The sequence below is a fragment of the Thermobia domestica genome, chromosome 15, assembly GCF_964235325.1.
Source record: "Thermobia domestica chromosome 15, izTheDome1.hap1.1, whole genome shotgun sequence".
NCBI lineage: Eukaryota > Metazoa > Arthropoda > Insecta > Zygentoma > Lepismatidae > Thermobia > Thermobia domestica.
In genome coordinates, this window is record NC_137468.1 from 127362958 (window position 1) to 127384710 (window position 21753).

General features: G+C 36.0%; 3 protein-coding genes across 7 annotated transcripts in view; 1 reads left to right on the forward strand and 2 right to left on the reverse strand.

Moving 5' to 3' along the window:
* LOC145671225 (uncharacterized) overlaps positions 1 to 13397 on the forward strand; it is a 315575-nt gene extending 302178 nt beyond the window's left edge. For both annotated transcript variants that reach the window (XR_014128489.1, XR_014128490.1), the window contains one exon: positions 12316 to 13397. The gene's annotated coding sequence lies outside the window, so the exon portion shown is untranslated. The remainder of the gene's footprint in view (positions 1 to 12315) is intronic.
* The window catches only part of slif (cationic amino acid transporter slimfast), a 638367-nt gene that overhangs the window by 474856 nt on the left and 141758 nt on the right, over positions 1 to 21753 (reverse strand). The window lies entirely within an intron of this gene.
* On the reverse strand, positions 2411 to 4021 carry LOC145671900 (uncharacterized). The gene is made up of 2 exons (XM_081741114.1): positions 3043 to 4021; positions 2411 to 2874 (listed from the first exon to the last, which is right to left on the reverse strand). Exons 1-2 carry the CDS (start codon positions 3261 to 3263, stop codon positions 2736 to 2738), a joined length of 360 nt encoding a protein of 119 aa, XP_081597240.1. The 5' UTR covers positions 3264 to 4021; the 3' UTR covers positions 2411 to 2735.

Below are 21753 nucleotides of genomic sequence, written 5' to 3' on the forward strand. Positions count from 1 at the left end.
GAAGCTTGATTTGTTTTCAATTATCTTAAGAACTAGATATTGGAGTGAAAAATGCAACTAAACTGCACACCACAGCGCAAATCCGTTTTTTGATTACTTATATTTGTCGAAAGAGGCCAGCGATCTTCAACATTTATATATCGTTCTAAGCACTGAAATGTCTTCTTCCTCTGGATATTATACTTCATCATGTATTACCAACGTGCTTTATGTATTTCGAGAATAACTGTGCAAAGTGTTAACATTTTAAAAGGAACATCTGTACGCTAGCGCCACTCGCATTTTCGACGGGATGTTCTACAACTACAAGGTCGTACTATCACCTATTTCGCAGTGTAGCTAACGAGTTGAAGGTGTTACCAATCAGGCATGAGCTGATATACTGCAAATACATAATGGCTCGCAAACGACCTTTATCAAAAACCAGAAAACGAAATAAGCGCTCAAAATCTGCTCGAGGCGCCGCTAAACGTCGCAAAACTGAAATTGTTGATTCTTCTCTATGTTAACAAGAACAAGGAACCGCTAAAGATTCAAGACAGCACGATGAAAGGTAAGATTATAAATATATATATATATATATATATATATATATATATATATATATATATATATATATTAGCTTCGTGTTACTGGAGTATGTTAGTAGATAACTCTTTATATTCGTTTCAACTATTATTTAATGTTTATTTACATTATTTTTGTCTCTCTTGTTTTTTAATTATGTTTTGTTTTCGTTGTTTAGCATCTGTTCTCAGTACCTACCAGTTTCTATATACAATCTGTAATATATTGACTCACTATTTAGACTGGGACGGAATATTGTACTACATTTAATACTCTCTCACTTCGAACCAAACAAGGGTACCAGTGCATTGTAAGTTATTTCAATAAATTAGAGTGCTAAGAACAGTGGCTCGCAAGAATACCCGTGAACCGTAAGTCATGCCAGGGGGGGGGTCTATGGTCTATCTTCGAAATCTTGGTTTACGTAGGTACAATATTTGTCAATTGGGATCGGACAGTAAGCAAGATATAAATAATGTTGACGATTAAATAATATAATAATATTCACATGTGAAAATCATTTTTGTTCTGAAATATTCCATGGTACGTATAAAATTTGTGCGTGTCATTTTGTTCGATCTTTACCACAATATAATAATAATTTAATGTTAATGGACTAGAGATTATGTGGAATTAATTATGATGATGATACATATCATGACAAAGAGCGATGTATACGAATATGATGTTAATTAAAGAGAAGAAGTACGATTATAATTACAAGCCACTTTGTCCTCAAACATATTTGTCAAATAAAATATTTACTTTTGCAAAACTGAGATAGGCAGCTTCAGAACTGCGTAAACTGACGAGCAACTAGTTATATAATGCAGTATAACTATATGGATATTGTTCATGGGAGGACAACTTGACACTATCCTTTTTCTCCCTAATTTATTTCTAGTATAAAAGAACGCTTTCGAAAATAATAATTTTAGCAACTAACCTAAACTAACGATTTGAGGTGAAAAATCTTAAAATCGGACGGGTAAGTGTGAAGTTGTCCCGCCCCTTATTCCATTAGTTTGCATAATAATAATAATAATAATGTCTCATCTATCAGTTATGAGTACATCCTATCTCGCAAAACGGTGGGGCAAGCAGATGAACCAAGAATTTCTCTGCTTTGCACATCACGTGACTGACTAGCTTCGGGTTAGAATTCCAAGAATTGAGAAGAAGCAAGCAAACGAGGGTATCTGATTATACTTTTTTTTTTTTTCATTTGTGCTGCACAGAGGGTTTTCACATTGGAATTGGCATGTCATTTGTACTCCTCCTCCTGTCGGATTGGTTTTCCTCATTCTTGTTCCGCCAAAATTGTTTCTAAGTATTGACTCAGCCGCGGGCATTTCAGGTGCCATAGTAGGGTATCTGTTTCGCTTTCATTCTTTCTTTCAAGGCATGCTAAAAACGCCAGAGTCACTACGAAAAGTAGTGCATTTCATATATTGTAACTACAAATTAGTGTATTCTCCATGTTAGCATGAGTCTCTATCCTATCTGGTTTATAATTTTAGTCGTCTTGATCCACCATTTTTTTTTTTTTTCAACGTCGACCGAGTGTTCACATCGGGAATCATATTCGCAAGCCCCCGCACCGTAGGCTGACTTGAATGATTTTTTTTTCCTAAAATTTATTTACATGTACTATAGCAAGCAATTTATGCAGCTATTTAATTCACTTGGGTACTTTCTAGCGGAAAAAAAAGTTGTGTAGAAACCAAGGATGTAGCTAGGGGGAGCACGGGGTCCAAATCTTGACTTGCCTTCCAAATATTTAAACTAGTATATAAATACTAGTTTGCTATTTATACTACTAGTTTAGTATATATGCCCCACACCCAAATCAGAACTCTGGCTTCGTTCCTGGTAGAAACTACAAAAATGTAATGGGTGCACCTCGTTTGCGCACAGTTTTCTCCCAAAGATCTACGATAATCTGTAGTTGATTGACAGCTGATCGAAAAGTATAAAATCGTGGTTTTGCGCACAGTTTTTAAATGCGACGTTGCCAAATCTCAATATAATCATGCTTACGCAAATCATGCAGTTGCGCACGGTTTCAATACTTTAGAGAATAAGGGTAAATATGAAAGATACGAAAGAAATATTCAATTCTGCTGTTCAATGTTTATTATATTCAATTCTGCTGTATGGTACATTTTTTACAACATTAGTCGTTGAAATGTGTGTCCTACAACTTTAAGATATTTTAATTCTCGAAACTTCGTGGCAAAATGTCGTGGAGAATATGCAAATGTCCCGTCAGCAAACAACTCCATGTCCTGGAAATCACACCAGAACCTGAAATGAAAAAAGAATAAAGGAATAATAATACCGAATAAGAATAAAGAACACATAGAAGCGAAACATTTTCTTCACTAGGCCTATATAGAAACAACTATATAAAAACAACATCAAAATCATCAAACAAAATATCAAAATCAACAACAACTAAAAAGGTACACATACCTGATGTTTTCATTGCATGTAAGAAGGACTACTTGCGCTGCTTCATTAACGTACAGAAACCTTTCTCCAGCCATAGTTATATCGTTCGTTCTTTCTTTCAATTGTTGAATAGCTTCGGTGATATCTTTTGGTTTACTGGGCATTTTCTTCCTCCGAGATCGATACATTGCGTCTCTGCATGTTTTCATAACCTTATGATCAAGCTTGTTCAAGCTTGTCATTTTTGAAATCTTCTTTCTTATGACTTTATTTGGCCGTTCGTCAAGGCATTCTACAGCACGACGTTTACAGTTTTCCCTCAACAAATGCCTGTTAACATTTTCAATACTCCCTTGATGATTATGCTCCACTCCCTTCTGTAATACCCTGCTTTCAGTACCACCAACTTCAATTGTAGCCTAGCATGTTTTCAAGGTACACCTGCAAAATTAATGGTTTGGTGTAAGTAATCAATCGTTAGTAGATGGAGCAATAGTGAGCAGGTGCCTCACCAAAAGGTCTATAGATTAACTCTGCTACTTTTGTATGGAAATTTATTCAAAACCGAAAATGTTCGAAATCTTAGAGTATTAAGTTAGTTTACATCCACTGCTTCATTACCTTACTTTAGCCAGTGGAGAGGAACAGTAAGCTACGTTTAAACTCAAGGATTATAAAGGTCAACATAGTCTGTAGAAATTAAGATTGTTCACAAAGCAATCTGAGAAGAACAAAAGTTTCTGCTCTCACCAATTTAGTAAGTCTATTTTAACTTACCTCCATATTGATCCTTCTCTTCCTTCACGGAAACGACGATATTTATAACCTCCCATTATTATGCATGGTGCTCCTTTCTTCGTAGTTGCTCAGTTTCAACAGATTACAATTATTCTCAGTATCCTCCAGTATATATATTCATATCTGGTAGTTAACAAGTTCCAGAGACACAGCAAGTGGTTTCTGATTGGTTACCGCCAGCCAATCCCGTGACAGCTACCCACAGAGAACTACAAAAACGAACTTTTAATTAACGAGCTACTTCCAAGTGAAAGTCGTTAATTAAAAGTTCATTTTTGTAGTTCTCTTTTGGAAGCTGTCACGGGATTGGCTGCCGCCAGCTGGCGGTAACCAATCAGGAACCACTTGCTGTCTCGCTATGTATTCTGTTAGATAAGTAAGTTAGTGTGTTTGAAGAAGCCAAGAAAGTAAGGTAGTTGGAGTTACTTAGGTAATTTAATAAATTAGTTTATTTTATTTAATCAAATGAGTCCTGTCTTGTTTTGCAAAAAAAAACTACAAAATATATTGTATATTAAGATCAAAGAATGAATTGGCAACGTTGCATACCATTTTGTGCGCAAAAGCATTAAAATGATTATTTGTTTTGCTTCTTATCTGCATGTAATGATAAGCTGGAAGAAAGTGTGCGCAAAAGCATTGCACCCAAATGTAATTGCTGAGCATTTTGAACGTCAGAAAACGTGATTCGAAAAAAAAAAAAAAAAAACTTTTGACGCGCAATTACCAGCTCTGATGATAATTGTATCACAAAAGTAGTATGATAAAAGAAAAAAATCATTTCTCAGTGGGATCCGACTTTCCCAACTTCTAAAACGTGGAATTTGCTATTTATTTTTCTATAGGAGTATTTTTTTTCATTTGCTCAGAATTTTCAGGGATGGGTTGGGTATGAACCCATAGACCCCCGTCCATCTGCACGTCTCTATATATATCACGTAGCTGTCATTGTATCACAATGTATCATTGTATCACAGTGATGCCTCTGAAACTTCTGGATTAATTTTAGACTTCCAAACTATGCTATGCATAAGAAATTGAACGGCTGTGTCCGTCCGTCCGTCTGTCTATCTGTCTGCCTGTCAACAGGTATCACTGCAAAAACGGTAAGAGCTATTTTCATACAATTTAAGCGGTAAAATCTATCGATAAGTGGTTTTCGGGAATCGATTCAGCATCCCATGAACAGATTCCATCTCCTTCAACAACCTCCTACTTAAATCGGAAGTGGTCGATTTTTACCACTTCCTGTTTCAACAGTAATAGTCATAACCCAGAAACGATAATAGCTAGCGTCAAACGGTTCTCAGAAATCGATTCAAGGAAACAAAACACTTCGACTTCTGTATTTCCACTAAAACCGGAAGTGGTAGAAATTCACTACTACTTCCGGTTTCAATATTGATTTTCATTGACAAAACTGTGAGTTATCGACAAGCAGTTTTCAGAAATCTATTCAGCATCCTAAGAATATGTCCTATCTCCTTCAGCATACTTCAAGTTAAACCGGAAGCTATACAAATCGGCCACTTCCGATTTCAATAGTATTTGTCATAACTCAAAAACGGTTAGAGGTACGACAAGAGGTTTCTGAGAATCGATTCATCGTTCCAAGAATAGGTACAATCTCCTTCGACAATCTCGGTGGCTCAGTGGTAGAGCGTTCACCTCTGGTGCTTGGGGTCCCGGGTTCGATCCCAACCCCCGCCAAGTGAACTTTGTGGTGGACAAACACCGTGTGCGTGGGTTTCCTCGGGGTTCTCCCGTTTCCTCCCACTTTCTTCATTCCACCATTTTCATTCATTACTCATCATCACCGTCTCCTTTAGCCTAACCGGCATAACCGTGGGACGTAAAACTCAAAGATTTCATTTCATTTTTTCCTTCGACAATCTTCTATTTAAACCGGAAGTGGTAGAAATCAACTACTTCCGGTCTCTACTATTTCCAGTTCTACTATGTAATTTGTATAGTTTGGAAGTCTACCGTAGTTTCACACTGTGAAACGATACTCACTTGTTTCTTCTTTTTCAGAGACAATCATGAATCGCAGAATTGATATGTCATGCTCCACTAACTGAAATCAATCGAAATTCTTTTAAAATTCTTATAATTTATGTGTGGATGGATACACATTGAGTAAGTAGAGAAAATTATGAGAATTTCTGAGAGGCTATCAGTTCTGTGGATTCATGTAATTATAAAATATGTTTCAACTCTACGATTCCAGGTTGTCTCGAAACTTCGTTTTTACATATTTCGCAAACATATATCTCGACAAAGATAATTTTGAAGAATATGTTTAATGAACATTCCTTTTAATGTTTGTAGGAAAAGTAGCTATTTGTGCTTACAAATTTCAGTTCACCCTGTCCTGTTTCAAGAATGCTTTACATTATTTTTCATATTAGGTCAGTTCAGATGAAAGAACTGAATCCTCCTCCCGCGGACAGTATGGGAAATCGATTTATGAAGAACATCGCCGCAACCGTCTAACGTAATCCATCTTCGATAAAGTTGTGAAATGTAAAGATCACACTTCGTGCCATGTGTAGGGATGTAAAATACCTGGGTATTTATTTTAGAGGGTAAATACCCGGGTATTTACCCAAAATGGGTATTTTATGTTTCACTTATCCATAAATGGATTTTATCATTGTCAGTGAAAAATATTATGGTCATTTGTATTACCTGCAACAGGAATACTAAATAACCATCTAACTAATCATTTTTTCAAGTAATTATAGAATGAATATGATATTTAATAAGTAACACAGTACTGATTTCTTAGCTACTCACCATTATTTTTCTATCTATTTACACTAAGTTTCCTTCTATTACCCTTGGGGGAAAATAATTGTCCATTCTACCCCGTGAATTCTTACCTTAATGTGCCCCTGAGGAGTTCAATCTGCTACGCGGTAGAATTCGATAGTGGACCAAACCAACACGAAAATATAAAATTTATGACAGAACATAACGATGACTAAAGAAAGTGAAGTCAGTTGTCACCAAACCAATCGTACACTACTATTAAGTATTGTGCCTGCCAACAGCTTCTAGTATTAGTGACACGGAATTTAACTTCTTCCTTAGGTTCGCGTCTGATGAAAATGCTTTCTCCATTTTTCTCGCTCTGGCACATCTTCTTTTATCTTCCAATACCTTCTCCAGTTTTTTCAAATTACCGATGAACACACTAACTAAACTATTTAAATAACAGCAGAATCTCTATTACGAAAATAAACAAACACTTTTTTGTTTAGAAAATATATTAATGAATTATTAATAATTATCAATGAATTAATAATTAATTTCCTACTTTGGGGATCTAAAGTTTACAACAATTTTATTACACATATTTATTTTTAACATTACCTTAAAAATTTGAATAGTGCAGATTAAAAACAACTTTTTTGTTCATTAAAAAACTGAACTGAGATTCCAGATACAGCTGGTTACTTTCTTCACGCAAAATAATGCTATTTTTGGTATTTTGTCAATAGGCAATGAGATGTACTGAAATGTCAATTATGCAAAGAATTGAACCAATAAGTGTCTTATGTTTTACTCCTGGTTTACTGAACTAATAAATTCAATCTGTTTAATAAACTACGTATAAAACAACTAAGTTGTTTATATAGTTATGTCAAAGTAAAGAAACTCGATTTTAGTAAGGAATAACCTAGAAAATACTTAGAAACTAAATACATTGCACATTTACCGAATTTACCATTCTGTAGAAGTAAATGTATGATTACTAAAGTTGCAGAAGAAGCAAAGTAAATAAATTTAATAAGTTGGTCGATCAAATTATTTACTAAATATGCCGTTGAAAGAAAATTATCTCTAAAATAAGGATTAACACTTCGTAAAACACTTAAATAAGTAATTCCTGATTTAAATAACTAATTCCTAATTTTTAGAGTGTTCACCAAGTGGAGTTTAACAATAACACTAATGCTTTGTGAAAGTATTTATTGGAGTAGCATATTTAAAATATTAATATGATAAATAACGTTAAGCTGTATAGTAACTCAGTGAAGGTAATATTTATACTTTAAATTATTCAGCATAGAACAGCAACTAACCTCCACCATATTTGAAGCACTATAAAACGACTACAAATTTTACCGTCCAACTCAGAATCAACCGTAAGATCAGAGTCGAAATCATCAGACAATTCGGAATCATCGCAAACTTTACATTTAAAACTGGGGATGTCTCCTAAAGATTCAACAAATAGGGCTTATATACGATTTCTATGCTTGGACAACCTAAGACAAAGTTATACTACAACTTCTTAATTTCTTAAGTTTCGGTGAAGGTAATCAAAGTTTAAAAGCCGTTCAAACCTTGGTGAAGAGAGGGCATAGATAGATAAGTATAGTAAAATGGCCCCAGGTCAATCTTGAGACGACAAGTGAGTCCACCTATAGGTACTCCCAGAAGACACTAATCTCTCATGCTTCAACTCTGATTCTCAACTCTAATTTTTTTCGTGAGTAATGACGTAAAATCGGAAAAGTAGTGGAATTATTTCTCAAGATTGGCTTGATCGATGTTGTTCAAACTTAGATGTATGTATAGTGTACACGAGAGCTTCATCTGAAAAAATGTAACAGCTAACCCCCACAATTTGCCTCTTTCAAAAAATTCGATTCAATATTTTGATCTCTTTACCTATGAAGTTCTTTGAGAAAAATATGAAAAAATAGGTTTTAGATGTCGCTTTAACCCCAGAATAACATAATATTCACAATTGTACCGCGGGTGCATCATAGTCAAAACTGTCTGCAAACCTGCACCGCACCTGAACGAAGTCAATTTGTTATTATTTTGCATTTTTTTTTAAATAAATGAATGAGAAGTCACGCTCGAAAGACCTCAAAATCGCAAAGGATCCATTTGGTGGCCTGTGGCACCCCCATCCTGGTCAAAGTGAAACTGTTGATATTGGTGTCTATTTCGTATGAATCTAACATCCTGAGCATGAATATGAGGTTCAACTTTCAAGTTGCATTTGTTCCCCGTAAGTAACCCATGTGATGGTACCTGAAGCTTCAATGTGAGCTGTGATAAAATGAATGTTATCTACCAGGTATATTTATAGTGCCTAATCGAGGTAAAATCACCTCAGCTGGGAAGAGAATAAGCATCAATGATAATACGGTACTCAGTGTAATGTAATGTAATCTTTGTTGTGATGTCCGTGGTGGTATAGAACCGTTTGCATTACATTTTCTTACATTCCTTAGATGAAATGTTTCTTCCATTCAAGTCTTGATTTCATTCTATAGTTTTATTACATTATATTGTTGTTGATGTTTTTTTCCTCCCAGCTGACGTGTTATCACCTCGATTGGACATTGCCCTGTAGGTATACATAACATTAATTTATTATATGACAGCTCACATTGAAGCTTCAGGCACACTCAAATGCATGCCCTACCAATGGAGAGAGGGGTTCATGAACCCACACTTATTTGTAGGGTTCTGCAAGGTAAATCAGTAGCCATGAGAAACAAATGCAGTTGAATTCTGTTCTTAACATTCCTTCTGACAATGCTGATCTTTTTTTTTTTTTTTTTTTTTTTGTTTGTTTGTTTCTTAGGGCAGAAAATCAAAAGTCAGACTTCAATTGGTTGTGGGTTCGACGAATACCCCCTTGGTACCGTAAGGGTTAATATCCACCTTACTAAAGTAAGATATCGTCGGCGGCAATTCAAAACCTGCTATGTGCATTTTGCAGGAGAAGCGAAAAACAGTATCCTGGTTAGATTTTTCGCTTTATAAAAGTGATGTTATAAGTAATATTTGATGCTGCACGTAACTTGATAGCTTCTCAAGTAACTTTCAAGATAACAAGTTACGTGCAGCATCAAATATTACTTATAACATCACTTTTATAAAGCGAAAAATCTAACCAGGATACTGTTTTTCGCTTCTCCTGCAAAATGCACATAGCAGGTTTTGAATTGCCGCCGACGATATGCTAAACTGTTTACGTTTGTGACTGCATCCATGTGGTTCACAAATGGTGACAAAGAACCCAATGATTTACTTGAATAAGAACTCATGGGCGGCGATTAGGGGGGGCAAAGGGGGGCAGTTGCCCCCCCACTTTTCTGAAGTGACCCATTGATGTATATAGTTTCATTTGGAAATGTGAAGTTATTGTATATACTACTGGTTCATAGAAAAGAAAGATGCCATATATTTGGCATTGCGAGAGTACGTATTGGCTATTTCTCTTCTCGTGGTGTTAAGAAAGCTACAGGAATTGAGTTTTAATGGCCATGGAAAATGGTCCAAAATTTAACCTATTGGAGCGCAATAATTGCAACGTACTTTCATTTCTTACTTACAATGTTATTCAGCCGCTTTGAAACTAATTGTGAGATAACATTTCGTCAAAAAAAAGTCTTTCACAAGTTATTCTTTAACTGCATAAAAATTGACAGTTCCTAAAACGTATTTTCTTTTTTCTAATACGTAGTAAGGAATATTGAATAAAAATAGAGTAATAAGAAACAACTTCTACCTTTTCCATTGTTTTGCAGTGTAATATACGAGTGAAGTGGTGTGTTTAGGGGTGTACGAGTGTATATATAATTAAATTTAGTGAATTCAACATAATTCTAGGTTTCAAAATTATTTCGTATAACTGGAATGATTCTAAGTATTGTTGAGTTTAGATGTATTCCAAGAAAGTGAAAACTGCACCTAATGGCAACGAACATGTTTCGGAAAGCTACAAAAGTGTTTCTTTAAATGTCGTAGCATACGCTCGTAGTATTTACTGTCTTTTTATGAGTAATAACATACATTTAATAGCATGTGTGGAATTAAAAATAAGTTGTTCATTATTTTCCGGTTTCAATGTAACCTTTGCAAAACAAGCCTCATTATTCATTACTGTGATTAATATTATCTTTTCCATTTATTTGTTTTGCAAATTTGTTATTAAATAATACAGATCACACAAATTTCCAGACAGAATTTTAAGATGTTCATGAGCAAGAAATCAAACCTCTCACACTTTCGTTGTATAACAATACAAAGGGCTAGTACCTACTTCCGTTGCTCATCAATTTACTTTATAAAATATGAAATACGATATATGGTATTATAACTGAAAAAGATAGTATCCTATTAGTTATACAACCTTTCGTCAAACAAAGTGTTAGCATCAACCAGGTAAACTAACACTGATATACAAATGTTCAGATGATGTCTTGCCCCCCCACTTTCAACGTCCAATCGCCGCCACTGTAAGAACTAGTAGCTGTGTTTGCACATGAACACATCGATAGAGGAGCAGGACTTTCTTTTGACGTCAATTTATAATAATTCAGTTAATTCTTTTGCAGTGATGTACTTGCAACGGTATCCGAAAAAAGTACTGTAGAATGTTGGTTCTTCAGGCCGTTTCACTTGAGCTGGACACTTAAGACACTTTTTCAAATAATTCGTCATTTTATTGACATTCGCATGTTATATTCTTTATTACAGAACATGCAAACAACGCTTTTTTTTTGGGGAGGGGGGGGCTTTAAGAACTGCCATGCACGACGACACGACTTCTTCTTCACCATGTTATATTTCTAGTTTTTGAAAACACTTTCGAGATGACAGTGAAAGAATATAACTTAGACAGAAACTCATGCAATCCCAACTTGCAGAACAGTCAGAGCACAGCACAAGACTAATATTGAAGGTAAAGACCAATGCGCAACCAACTGCAACGATTATCTTTCTTTTTAGATATTCAAGCCAGTGGTATGGTGTTGTCATGTCTTGCACTTTTGCAACTGTACAAAGTACTGCGAAAATCTCTATAAAACAAAGGAATGTTATGCAATTTTATGTAAAATATTCGTATGTAATATTTTAACAACTTCAGTAGCTACTAAAATACAGAAAAACGTCACCAGTAAGGTTAACAATTCTTAAAACTTCATATAATTGAATTTTCGTAAAATACCCATTTTTTGGGTAGGTAAATACAAAAAGGGTAAATACCTGGGTGAATACCCACTTTTTATTTACCTACCCACTGGGTATTTACCCGACCCACATCTCTAGCCATGTGTTGATGAAAGACATTTTACACAAGAGAAATCTATCGACACCATCAATAGAATACGGAAGAAATCATGAAGATGTTGCTCTACGAAAGTTTGCGGAGGAGAAGAATGTGACAGTAGAGAAATGAGGATTATATATTGATTCTAAGTATAGTTTCTTAGCTACTAGTCCAGATGGTAAGAAATATTTTTCAACTTCTTTGTTGATATAATATAATAAGTGTTTAATAAGTGCTGTTTGTTAAGTGTGCTATAATTAGAGGTATAATTAGAGTTCTGAATCTGAACGAAACCAAACCACTTCCTTTTTGTTTATGGAAAAGGGACAGACTGATTATTATATTACTTTTTTTAAAATTATTTTCATTCTTGTCTATCAATTAATTCTCTTCTAATCATATTTCAGGATATGTAGTAGAAGATGATGCGTTAGTGGAAGTAAAGTGTGTTCCTTTACTCAGAAATAAGGATGTCACTGAAGAGATAAAGAAAAAGACGGGCATTTTTTCTTACCGAATTCAGGGCCAGTTGAATATTACCAAATTTGACAAATGCTTTTTAGTTGTATACATTGATGATAAATCATCTTTCACATTGTGGAAGTAAGAAGAGATGAAGAAGTATGGGAAAATGTTATGCTCCTGAGATAGTAGATTCTATGGTACAACGTGGGATGCCCTGCAGAGACCCGGAATATATCCTAAGTGCTCAAAGCAAGATCGCCAAGAAAAAAGACAATGATCGAGCAAAGATGAAATAGGTGTAATAATGTACATACTTACTGCAACGAATTTGTGTTCTAAATAATCGTGTTCAGCATGTGTATATAATTATTGTTACTATTATTGTATATTTGCAGTTCGTTAATTATTCTTGTAATGTTTTATAATAGTGCTTCTATCGTGTTATTCGAAATGCCGGAAAATGCCATTATTTACTGGATCATGGTTAGGCCAACATGTCCAAATTGGATGGAAATGGTTTAGATAATGGAAATATATAAATAATGTAAATATTTTCTTAATAATGTAAACTTATATTGTGTTTATTTGTTGTTCTTTGTATTATAGTTGTGCTGTGTATGTATTTGAATTTGTTCATGTTGATGTACTTGTTAATATTGAATAAAGTAACTTAGGGTATTATTATATGATATAAAGACTCAAAATAGAGAACTAAGGATGATCTAAATAGTGTAAATAATTTATAAAATGAAAATTATCATTGCAATACTTTATTTTTACTCAAATATTATGTTACATATTTTTTACTTATGTTACACTCAAATAACTACTTAACATTACTTAAATTTCCAAGTTTTTAAATGTAGTTTATAATGTAGTAACAGTATTCTTGCGCTGAATAACCAAACAATCATAACATTATTTGTATTTTAGCATAAATAAAGAAATCGCTAGTTTGACCAGCCCCAAGCAAGTCTGGGAAAGCAGCCAAGAAGACATTGTACCAGTGTTTCTCAAACTGTTTGGTAACAACTCTCAAAATCGGTAAAATATCAAGGAGTTTGTAAGTTTAAAAATATTCATTCGTAAATGACTTTGTGACATTAGTGTTATACAAAGAGGAGACGTCGTAACTTTTACTGACTTCTAAAGAGGGTCTAGAGGTAAATTGTTTGAGAATCACTGTGTTACACATTCTTGACGGTCACAAGCCCGGTGAATGCTGAGTGACAGTTGCCGATTGCTTTTCCTGTCATTTGTATTTTGTGTATATCTTTATGTAGCGAGGATAGAAGGGTAGTAGTGAGCGCGAGGTACGTACGTCAAGGAAGAATGAACACCTCTGCTCTGGGCGAGTTTTCTGGAGTGAGTGACAGCTTCTACACGGGGAGGGATACTGACCGTGCGTTGAACAGAAGAATGGGTAGATTACCATTGAAAGAACTCCTCCGCCACGGTTAGTGCAAAAAGCGGCCCATACATGTACACACTTGCATGATTTGTCTCATCATGTATGTTGGAAGAATTTTTTCCCCACATACGCACCAACATGCTGTCCAACTTACTAGAAGTTATTTGAGAAATGTGGAGGACGGAGACCGTGAAGAGTCGAATGGTAAGACAATATGATTGCTACCAACTAGTAGTGACCATCGAGGTCTCTTAATTCTACATGTCAGTACACAGGAATAAGTGTGAAAATAAAATTAGTTGCAGTAATATTTTATTTTAATTACCTGTGGAGATGACTCATCAGGCTCTTTATCACTGCTGTGTTCATCTAGGTTGCTTTTGCTTACACGTGTTTCTTCCTGATCCGATAAAAATTAAAGTTAATCGTAATACCACAGGGGTGTAGCTATGGGGAGGAGAGCGTTGGGGCCAGTCCCCCCCAAATGATTTCCTGGACCCCTAAACGACCAGCTTTTAAAACATCATCGTAAAATTATATCGCTCCAGTCATTTAAATATAACAAAGTTTACATATAATTAATAATTTACATTAAATATTTACCGATTGAAAAATAATATGGTATCTCTTCTGTTTAAGGAATGACCAAATGCACAGGTTGCTACCACATCTGCTACAATCGATTGATCTAATACTCGTGTGCGGATCATTTCCAAATTGGTTGAGTTGATTTTGAGTTTAACGTCCCGTTCAGCAGCGAGGCTATATGAGGCGTGGACCTACTGATTAACGTGGAATCCGAACCACATTAGTTCCCGCTGGGAATCGAACCCCGGTTTCCCACGCCAACATGTCCAAATTGGATGGAAATAGTTTAGATAATGGAACTATATTATTCCACACCATTTATAATATTTTGTGTAATTTTTCTTTAGATTTGTGTCAATATAAACTCATAACAAACAAATGGACTTCGATATATATATATATATATATATATATATATATATATATATATATATATATATATATATACAAGGGCGGATCTAAGGGGGGGCTAAGGGGCTATAGCCCCCCTTGAAGCTCAGGTTTACACTGGATAAAATGGGCTCCAATTTAACTTTACACTGGATAAAACGGCAAATTATGGTTTAGCCCCTCCCTTGATCATATCCTGGATCCGCCACTGTATATATATATATATGTATATAGGGTCTATATATTTGTTTGTAACAGCAGGTTACACAATTTACTGTGATATTATATCAGAGGCAGATGCAGAAGGGGCGTTAGCCCCCCAGAAGATGATGATTTCTTATTTTATATATAAATAAAACCCATCCCAGAGTTTGGAGCTCTTAAAGGTAGCTCTAAGTAGCAGTATTATAACCCACCGACCCCCAGAAGTCCGTCCTGGATCCGCCCCTGTTTTATATTTGACAGTTTGAAGACAAACGTTTCAACAAGGTACTATAAATACTGCTACAAAACTATCGCACTAAACTGAGTGTTTTAAAAAACACATTTTTTATCAGATGGAAAATATGGTGGAAAAACAACGTTTTAATGCAGTTTTTCAGTTTGAATTTTATTCGCTTTTTTCCACTTGGTGTAAAACAAGAAGTGATATATAGCTGTTAATAAAATAACTATAGTGGTTTTTAGTCACGAATAAGAAATAAATATTTTTGTCAGGAAATGTTAAAGAAATTACATGAAATTTAAAGAAATCAGTCTTATGTAGATAGGTTCTGTGTACAAGGACTTGGATTGAAATAGTTTTGCACAAAGGTATAACGTTTGGTTCGGGGCTGTAGTTCTTGGTTAAGTATAATAAAAACTACCTGGTACTATAATATTTATGAAGAAAAAAGCTTAAAAAACAGCGTGTTTAGATTTTCGGACGGAAACAAAAATTTTCCGTTTTTTCAGCCCTCAAAATCTCTAGCTGTAACACATTTTTTGGTATTTTGTCATCAATTGTGGCGTCTGGTTGAAACTCTCTCAGCTTTTCTAACAGTTTTTCATATGCAGAATTCTTTACGCCCTTCCCCACACAATAGTCTTTTTTTGATTTTACTTTCCATAAACATGGTAGTTCTTTGTATACCTCCAAATTCACGCACAGAATCCCTTGTTATATAACGCAGAACATCCATATTCTACGACCTTGTCAACGCAGACCATTCATCTTCAACGACGAACGACCTTGGCATGCGACGGAGGAGAGAGTCACGTGATTTCTTCCGCTGTCGTGATTGGCGGACCTAAATATAAAACAGCCACCTTGCATGAACGAGCCCATACACGGTAAACTTGCATGCAGAACGGCAAAAACATCAAGCATGTTTTCAGAAGATTTTGAAAACTTTCAACATGAATGAACAAGGCCATATACGATCAACTTGCCTGTGGTTTTATCATTTTTCATGCAGGTCGGGCTGTTTCTTCAGGCATGTGTTTACGTGTATGGGTCGCAATAGATATAGACTGCTGCTGCTACCAAACATATTCTTCTAATTACTTGGTTCTCAAGACAAGTTTTTGGGCCATTCTTTTTCCTTGAAATCCCATCCTTTCAATTCGTATTTGATGCTTTTGTATTTCAAGGCGACAGAAGAGGTTTCTATGGCTTTTTTTATATTGTCGTTTTAAAATTTTAATAAATTTGATAAATAATAACAAATGATATATATAAAACTAGGGTAACCAGACGACGGTGTATGGCCCTGCACCGGCCCCAACCATGGGTTTTCCCAGAATTTTGTCGGGGGTTATGTATTTTTGCTGGGGGAGTTTGGATATTGATGCATGTAGGAACAACATAAAGTAAACGAAATTACATGTGTGATAAAACAAGGCAAAAAAAAAAAAATCTCTAACAAGTAAACCTTCTCCAAAAAATACTTTTCATGGCTTGATCGAGGGCTATTTCAGAATTGACTATCTCTACAGGTTACCCCTGTAGTTTCCAATTAAAGTTTCTAACATTTCTTCATACATTTACACAGGGACGTACGCAGAGGGTGGGTCCTGGGGGTCCGGACCCCCCCGAAATTCTGTCTTTTCTAAATTTAGTCTAACTTTAGGGGCAATTTTACACATTTTAATATAATTTAACCTCAGACCTCCCGAAATGGTTTGGATCCCTCCCAAAATAAATTCCTGCGTACGTCTCTGAGGTCAAAACATTAGCAAATACAGATACTTTATCTTTAGGGGTGATATAAAAGACTATATATTTTTCTCTGTATCCATCGATGAATTATGGCAACAACCGCTCAAACTATTGAAACAGATCAACGTGAAGCTTCCACCACAGCAAGCATATATAGCAGGCACGTATCCAGGGGGGACCTGGGGCTCATGTTCCCTCCGAAACTGAAGCACGTTTTTAATAAACATACTTTTACGCTTTTGAGATTCTGTTTCAAATTACTTCAAGTCTGTCAAAATTTTGGGCAATGTGTTTCGTCTTCTTTTAAGTCTAAGAAGATACCGTGATGCCATTGCCCCTTGGTGGAAAAAAAAATATTTAAATAGGATTAAAATTTCGTTTCTGTTCTGTTTACAACTTTAAATGTAATGGAACTATACACTCAGTGTTTTCTTGTTATTATTGTTATATGCTATAGCAGACATTTTCCTTAGTTACATATCTCTCGGAAATATTTGTTTGACTTTCTTTGTGCCACAATACAGTTCCTTCAAACTAAACTGGTTCTTCTAATGAAAAGTAAGGAAAAGTTTAAGCAAGAATAGAACTCTTGCATTATATTATTATTATCATTATTATTATTATTTTGAAAACAAATTGATATTTTAAAACATTAGAATTACGTGCTTACGAGACTTCCCCTTGTCACCCCCCCCCCCCCCGCGAAAAGAAAACCTGGATAAGTGCTTAATATATAGTGATTAAATTCCCATCAAATCAAATAAGTTCTCATGTATCTGAACGTGATACATGTATTCAAACTACAGACCAGGAGAGCATAACGTGTTCTACAAGATAAAATTTTGAGATGACTAATTTCACATCACATCACAAACTCAGGATTGTGAACACAACGGACGTACGCAGGGAGTGGGTGCTGGGGGTTCGGACCCCCAATATCCCGACATTTTTGTAAATTTAGTCTAATTTTAGGGACAAATTTACAACGTTTAATATAATTATTATCCGTTAACATAATTATACATACATCCGTACGGCAATCGGGTTTGGATGTACATCTGCGGACAGCCAAATTACTGTACAATTTCCATCTCTAAATCGAACAAAATCTGTTTTTAAATACTTTAGTATTTTATTTCGTAACAGAAGAAAAGACTTAATGGGTTGAAAATATATAAATATTGGAAACAGAAGGACTTACAAAAATAAAAATAACGTATTGCGTTCATTGGTACGCGTTTTCGTGCACACAGAAATAATAATAATAATAATAATAATAATAATAATAATAATAATAATAATAATAATAATAATAATAATAATAATAATAATAATAAATCGTTTCGGATACTCCATAGAAACACATTATATACCAAGCAATGCAGAACAAGTAATCATTTCATTTCTTCCTTTTCTCTGCAGGTGTTTATTAAATGTTTTTAATTACTGGTATTTCGTATTCTAAAAATGCACAAGAATGAAGATAAAACAAGAAATTCCCATTTATCGCAAACTTTCAATACTTTTTTCCTTTTTGTGAGACTTGAAGGGGTCCGAATCCTCCCCTTGGCTACGTGCCTATCAACAATATAGCCTATAAAGAGATTAATTATACGGAATAATGATGAGAATCTTGAAAATATTTTCATTATTTAAGTCACTGGTTCTTAACAAAGGCTTAACGCTCCCACAGGCGTTTTCTTTTCTAAACGAGGCTTGGAACAAACAGGGGCGATTGGAGGGCGTTTGAGATTTCATGACATGTTATAGACTGTTTTCTTATTATTAGACGAAAACTATGACTTATTTTACCAATACACACACAAACACACACGTATAAATATACAAAAGAATTGTATATATAACACAATTATGTTCTTTATGTTCAACTGATTGCACTGTATTTAACACTTCTTCTTTATTGAGATGGCAACATTGAATGAAACAACAAACTTTTTCACACATGCTTTTGCGAGCGAACTCAAGACCGACTGCGATGCTAACTCCATCTCTGGACGGAGAAATAAAACTCGTGCAAATCCTTGACTGTTAACATTCATGTGTTCCTGAAACTCAGCCAACACTGCGCATCGCTTCGAACTTCCTGAGATATATATATATATATATATATATATATATATATATATATATATATATATATATATATATATATATAAACCAGCTTTCTTACAAAGATGGCAAGAATATTTATTATAAAAAATAAACTATATAATAAATATAGTAAATATTCTAGCCAGCCTTGTAAGAAAGCTGTGTTTTTCTTTATTCAAGATGGACACAAGGCCATACAGGGTTTGTCCGGAAAGTAATAGGACTGAGTAGATTTTAAAAAAAATATTGAGCCAATCGTTACAATTCTTTAAAAACTTTCAAAATAGACTCCTCCTGCGTCGATGCAGCGCTGCCAGCGCGATTTCCAAGCATTGAAGGCGTCACGGAAGTCATTCTCCGGAATAGCCTTGAGAGCCGCGGTGCAAGCTGCTTGGATCCCCTCTGTCGTCTCAAAATGCTTGCCTTTCATCGGGCGTTTCAGGCGAGGAAACAAAAAGAAGTCCGGGGGGCACATCTGGGCTGTAGGGCGGCTGCGGAAGAGTTGGGATGCCGGCCATGGTCAGGTAGCTGTTCACAAGAACAGCGGTGTGAGCCGGGGCGTTGTCGTGGTGCAGCTTCCAGTCTGCTCCGATGTCTGGTCGAACCCGATTGACCCTTCGTTTGAGTCTCTTGAGCACTTCCACGTAAAACTTGGCATTGACGGTTTGTCCAGGAGGAACAAATTCATGGTGGACGATGCCTTTGCTGTCAAAAAAGACAATGAGTATCGTTTTCACTTTGGATTTGCTCATTATTCCCTTTTTTGGGTGAGGAGACGCCGGCGTGTGCCACTCGGAAGATTGCCTCTTTGTCTCGGGATCAAAGATCCATGATTCGTCACCTGTGATTACGTTATTCAAAAATTGGGAGTCACTTTCACACATGTTTAAATTTTCTTGGCACAATTCCACTCGCCGCAATTTCTGGTCGTCAGTGAGCACTTTTGGGACAATCTTCGCGCACACCTTGCGCATGTTCAAATGCTCCGTCACAATTTCATGAACCACAGTTTTTGGCAAATTTAACATCTGGGCAATTAAACGAATAGTTAGTCGACGGTCTGAGTTAAAAACTTCGCGCACACGAGTCACATTGTCGGTATTTGTCGAAGTCGTAGGTCTTCCAGCACGGTCTTCATCGGCGACCTCTTCCCGGCCCTCCGAAAAGGCTTTGTGCCGCCGAAACACACCACTTCTTGCTAAAGCATCATCTGGGTAAGCCTGCTTGACCATATCAAACGTCTGTCGCAGATTTACCGAGTTTAACACAGAATTTAATCGCATACCTCTGCTCTAACAAACGCTGCATTTTCGGCTTGCACCACTTACAGAAACACGTCGCGCGAAAAAGCCTGTCCTGACTCTCCGTGTGCTCGGAGACAACTGACCAGCCACTCGTTCGTTAGCTAGGAACACCCTCTACCGGTTCCAGTCGGTGCGCGCACGCTCCGAAGTACAGTCATGGCGGAATAAAATCAGTCCTATTACTTCCCGGACAAACCCTGTATTGTCATAATATCCATCTTCCTGATATAGAAATAGCGCGAAGCAATTCCTCCGGAGCTCGCGGTAATTTTTGCTAGCAACTAGCGTAGCAGAGTGACAAATGCACTTCATCATTATTAACTTCAGGCACTCATTCTTTAACAATGAGGAAAACGAATTGTTCGTACCCACCATCACGTTTGCATCATCACACGCCAAGTCGATAATGTTGTTTAGTGGGATGTCTTTCTCCCGCAAACATTCACAGAAAACGGAATAAATGGCATTTGCTGAACAATCTTTAGCGTCCAACTTCACTAACTCCAGTAACTGGTTTTGGACCCGACCATTAAATGGAGAAACGTATTGGGCCATAACACACAATGTTTTTTGGCACGAAATATCAGCGCTTTCATCCACGAGAATAGAAAAGGGGACTTGTTTTAAGTTTTCCGCAGTCCGTTCTGTTTCGACCCGAGCCAACACATTTTTTACTATCCAGTACATTTTGACCTCCTTAATTTAATGTTTTTCGCAATTCCGGAGTCATGAAACACATACTTTAGAAGTGGTACAAGATGGTCAACCACCTGGGAGGCAACGTCGTGCTCAGCGAAGAATGCTGCAATTTTAATTTCCGCACTTTCCACGGCTTCAGATATATCGTTTGGCTTTGATGTTCGCACAAAATCTTTCAACGATTGCACGGAGCGCAAACTTTTCATATTAGATGCATGTTTTTGTCCCCGAGAATGTTTTTCAAGATCACTTTTCCCACAATTTAGCACAACATTGCAAGCAACACATCGGCACTTCAGATCACAATCCCTCCCTGGCTGTAGCCAATTTTGAAATTGCGGGTCTTGCATCCATTCAGGTCTAAATTTTTAAACTGCTTACGAGGAACTTTCTCCTCCGCGGAGAGTTCAGTTCTTTTTGCCCGTTTTTACACTGGAGTTCCTGCAGATTCACGCAAACGACTACCGTCTTCCATTCTGTTACCACTTACAGTATGGTATGCTGGTGATATAACACTTCAGATCGTTTTAATAGTTGCAAGAAACGTAAGCCAGAGCTACGGACTAAACTGCAAACGCACCAACACAACACGTCCCGAACACGAATGCAAACCAAACTGTTATACTAGTTGGAATGATAATTTAATTGAGAAATATTTCATCTTATTGTATTGCAT